Source organism: Hippocampus comes, unplaced genomic scaffold (assembly GCF_001891065.2).
Source record: "Hippocampus comes isolate QL1 unplaced genomic scaffold, H_comes_QL1_v1.1 scaffold2, whole genome shotgun sequence".
In the NCBI taxonomy this organism is placed as follows: domain Eukaryota; kingdom Metazoa; phylum Chordata; class Actinopteri; order Syngnathiformes; family Syngnathidae; genus Hippocampus; species Hippocampus comes.
Genome location: NW_017805139.1, coordinates 1059263 through 1063035, shown reverse-complemented (window position 1 = coordinate 1063035; position 3773 = coordinate 1059263). Strand labels below are relative to the sequence as shown.

General features: G+C 40.8%; 1 protein-coding gene across 2 annotated transcripts in view; it reads left to right on the top strand.

The window, feature by feature from the left end:
• The first annotated feature begins 398 nt into the window (after window positions 1-398).
• The window catches only part of syt7b (synaptotagmin VIIb), a 101427-nt gene continuing 98052 nt past the window's right edge, over window positions 399-3773 (top strand). For both annotated transcript variants that reach the window (XM_019867379.1, XM_019867378.1), the window contains exon 1: window positions 399-720. In XM_019867379.1, coding sequence (XP_019722938.1) covers window positions 687-720 — 34 coding nt within the window. In that variant the 5' untranslated portion in view covers window positions 399-686. The remainder of the gene's footprint in view (window positions 721-3773) is intronic.

The window sequence follows — 3773 nt, the reverse complement described above, 5'->3', positions numbered from 1 at the left end:
AATGATTCTGGCGTCTTCTTCGTCTTGTCTCGCAAAAATCCAAGATTAGATTGTAGTATCCGGAAGACGTTCTCTTTTTCCGTCTAAAGAAAATGTGTCTTTAAAATGAAGCAACATGTTATGGAATCAACATTCTGAGCGCTGAATAGCTCACAGCTTGTGCAACAAAAGCTGTATGGATATCAATTATGTTGTATTTTTGGTCTATAGTGGTTTATTTGTTTGTCGCGTGCGATCACGTATGAGAATGCGGCGATGAGGAGCAAAGCAGATGAAATGAGCAACATATGCAGGGCGCGCGGATCCCGTCGCCTCAGCCTCGACCTCCTCCCGACTTTCTTCACGTCATCCCGCCCGCCCGTCTGTCTGTCGGATCCTCCCTCAACCCTCCGGAATCATCCCCGAAGAGCCACTCGGAGCTGGGAAAAGAGAGACGGAGGGGGAAAGTGAGAGAGCCAAAAATACACGCAGACACCCCACATCACCTAGACTACCTGCTCCGGCTCAGCAAGGGGAGGAGGACGCACAAGTGCAGGCGCGTCCATGCGTGCCAACCGAGCTAGACAATAAAAAGGACAACAACACAACGAAAACTGGAATGAGAGTTTAGCTTAGACACTCTTTGGGGCGAAGAGCTCATTTTAGCTGCGAGAATCCGCCTCAATGATTACACACTAAGAAGAGTCATGCATCTCAACAGAGAAGAAGATAACAGCAATGGTGAGTAAGATATTTCTATATTTCTCGTCAAGAATTCTATTGTTCCATTTTAGATAGTTTAGAGGTCTTGCGTTGGTTAGCGGATGCCCTTGAGTGTGTCACGTTTATGTCAGGCAGTGATGCTGGGGGTCATTGCAACAAGCTGCCAACTGCCATCTCCTATTGCTCGTCTGCCCCCGCCCCCCAAAACACACTCACGAAACGTGCATCGCAGTCAGATGGGATGTTGCAACACACCCGAGGTGTCAAGTCAGTGAGGCGGCCACTGGAGCACTTGTTGTGCTCAATGTGGCGTCCACCAGAGGTGGCCTAAGCAAAACATCACAAGGTCAACCACTCGGTCATATTAATGAGCTGCCTGCATGTTTGTGTGTCTCCCAAGTGCGTGCGTCTGTGATGATGCTGTTGTGTTTGTTTGTGTGTGTGTGTGTGTGTGTGTGTGTGTGTGTGTGTGTGTGTGTGTGTGTGTGTGTGTGTGTGTGTCGCTGGAAGGAGGTGGGTCTATCATGGAACAATTATGGTGTTGAGTGAGACAAACCTTCCCATCCGGATTTGTTATCACAGAGTAAATAGATTGCTGTGCATCCTCCTGGGATTTAAACTATATGGTTGGGTTAATGTCACTAACACCCGCTGCTCATTGTTGTCTTAAGAAAAAGACCAAGCACCTTTGATTTAAAATGCACATACAGATGGTGCTGAACATAAACACATTCTCAATCAGTATCTTATGGACTTGCAGTCGGGGTAAGGCATATATAGGTCAGAGTGTGTGTCCCCCGAGCACTTAAGGGTTTGGTGTCAAAGAAAAAAATTGGCATATTTCTAGAATAAATTTACACTCAATCCACACATAGCTGCCACTTTTTGTGCTTACTCATTAATTTGGAACAAGGGCACTTGTGAAGTAATAACATCATGACCAACTCAGGAAATATCATTGTCTGACTGACTGTAATTATTGGCCAAACGCCTGTGTGTGTGTGTGTGTGTGTGTGTGTGTGTGTGTGTGTGTGTGTGTGTGTGTGTGTGTGTGTGCTAAATATAAATGAAAAAAAAACTGTAGTCCATTTGTTGCTACATAAGCATAAACACCACTCTTCTCATCTGAGCATTTTGCTAATTATGATATGATTCTGGCAAGAGATTGCTCCTTTTTTAGTACTTATTTGAAGCTGCCAAGGTTTAGGGGAGCTAATATCTTGTTTGATGACAACTTTCCCATGTAGTGAGCCCTGACACACTAATGATAGAAAAACTGATTAATAAAACTCCGTATAGATAAACTCGCAGTTAATTGCACTTGAAATACAAGCAATGCAACTTTCTCAGTAAAAACGTAAATCAAAAGAATGGCTTGATTTCCTGACAAATATTTCACAGCTGCGCTTTAATTGTCAAACAGTTGTGAGAAATGACAGCCATATTTCAATTCTCTCTCTGTATTTTAGGACTAATTCACATGTGATGCATGTAAATAACAAAAACACAAATCCAATCTTGTTCCATAAAGTCAAAATATGTTTTGTATAGTTTTAACCAGCATTCATAATCTCTTTCCATTACTCAGCGAGTCGACATTTTTTCACCTCCCAATCAATTGGAGTTAAAAGTCAATGGGTCATTGACTTTTCATTTAGTTTAATTATTATTTTTTTTTATCAACGTGCCCAGGTGGTTTTAAAGAAGATGCCATTAGGTCTTTCATTTGATCATCATACCTTGGATGCCTGATTATGCATTTCACTTACATTTACCAAAGCTCACCATAATAGCTCCTGACATCACATCATGGTGTTAATGAGGCATTTTTACACAATGACCACGCTATGCATGGTTGGCTTCTGCTTTGCTATGGTTTCAAATATTGCATTATGTATTTCTTAGCAAAAGACACAATACATTGTATTGATTAACAAACATTTAGGATTAATGCGAGGAAAGACCAAACTGTATTTTTTTTTTTTTCTTGGAGTACTTGTCTTTTGACAGTATTTATTTTGTTGTCATCTCTTTGTCATTGCCAGGAGCCAAGAAAACTCCACGCAAAATTATTAAATAATGTAGCACTGAATGGTTGAGTCATATTATCAGAACGCCTCCTCCCCAAATAATACATGAAATAATAAATAATAAAATGCCATATTTTCCACACTACAAGGCACCTCGGAGTATAAGGCGCACCTTCAATGAATGGCCTATTAGAACTCTTTTCATATATAGGGCGCACCGCATTATAAGACGCTATAAGCTACAATAGTGTCTGCGGTTTCGTTATGCATCCACAAAATGAAGTTATGCCAAAGGGAATACAATACAATACAGCTTTATTTATATAGAGCTTTCACAACCGCTGCAGCTCTAACAAAGCGCTTTACAAAACATTTAAAATACTACATCCATAAATCAGAATATTGATCCATGTAGAAGGCGCATCAGATTATAAGTCGCACTATCGGGTTTTGAGAAAATTGAATGCCTTTAGGTGCGCCTTATAGTGCGGAAAATACGATTCATGAATTTTAAAAAAGTGGTTTCAACTAGAATGTAAGAAGAGGATATGAAGTGAGCTCCCACTCTTTATCCATTGTATATTCATACATGGCAATTTTCCGCGGATCCGCGGAAATCCGCCGTTTTATTTCTTAAATTGATCATTTTTGTGAATCGTCTAAATCCGTTGAGAAAATTTTAGGGGCGGTCAGGTACCTTATCGTCGAGTTTTCACGAGCTCTCCCGAACAGTCTCTCCGTTTTCCGTTTGTAAACAGCCCTGCGATTGGACGTGTATGAAAGCTTCAACTAATCAGATCACTGAAGGCATTATTTGTTGCGGAAGTCTTAGCTCGATTATAAACGGCCCAGCGATTGGTTAACTACAAGCGATTGGACCAATCAAATTGCATGTAACATATTGTTTTACCTGATTCATGGCGGCCTGTTCGTCTCGCAAATTCATTGTTCTGGGATCGTTTTGAGCGGAATTATGAAAATTTTGACGAAAGATCAGGAGTCTTTAATCCTAGAAATTGACTCAAATGTCAAGAATAAATT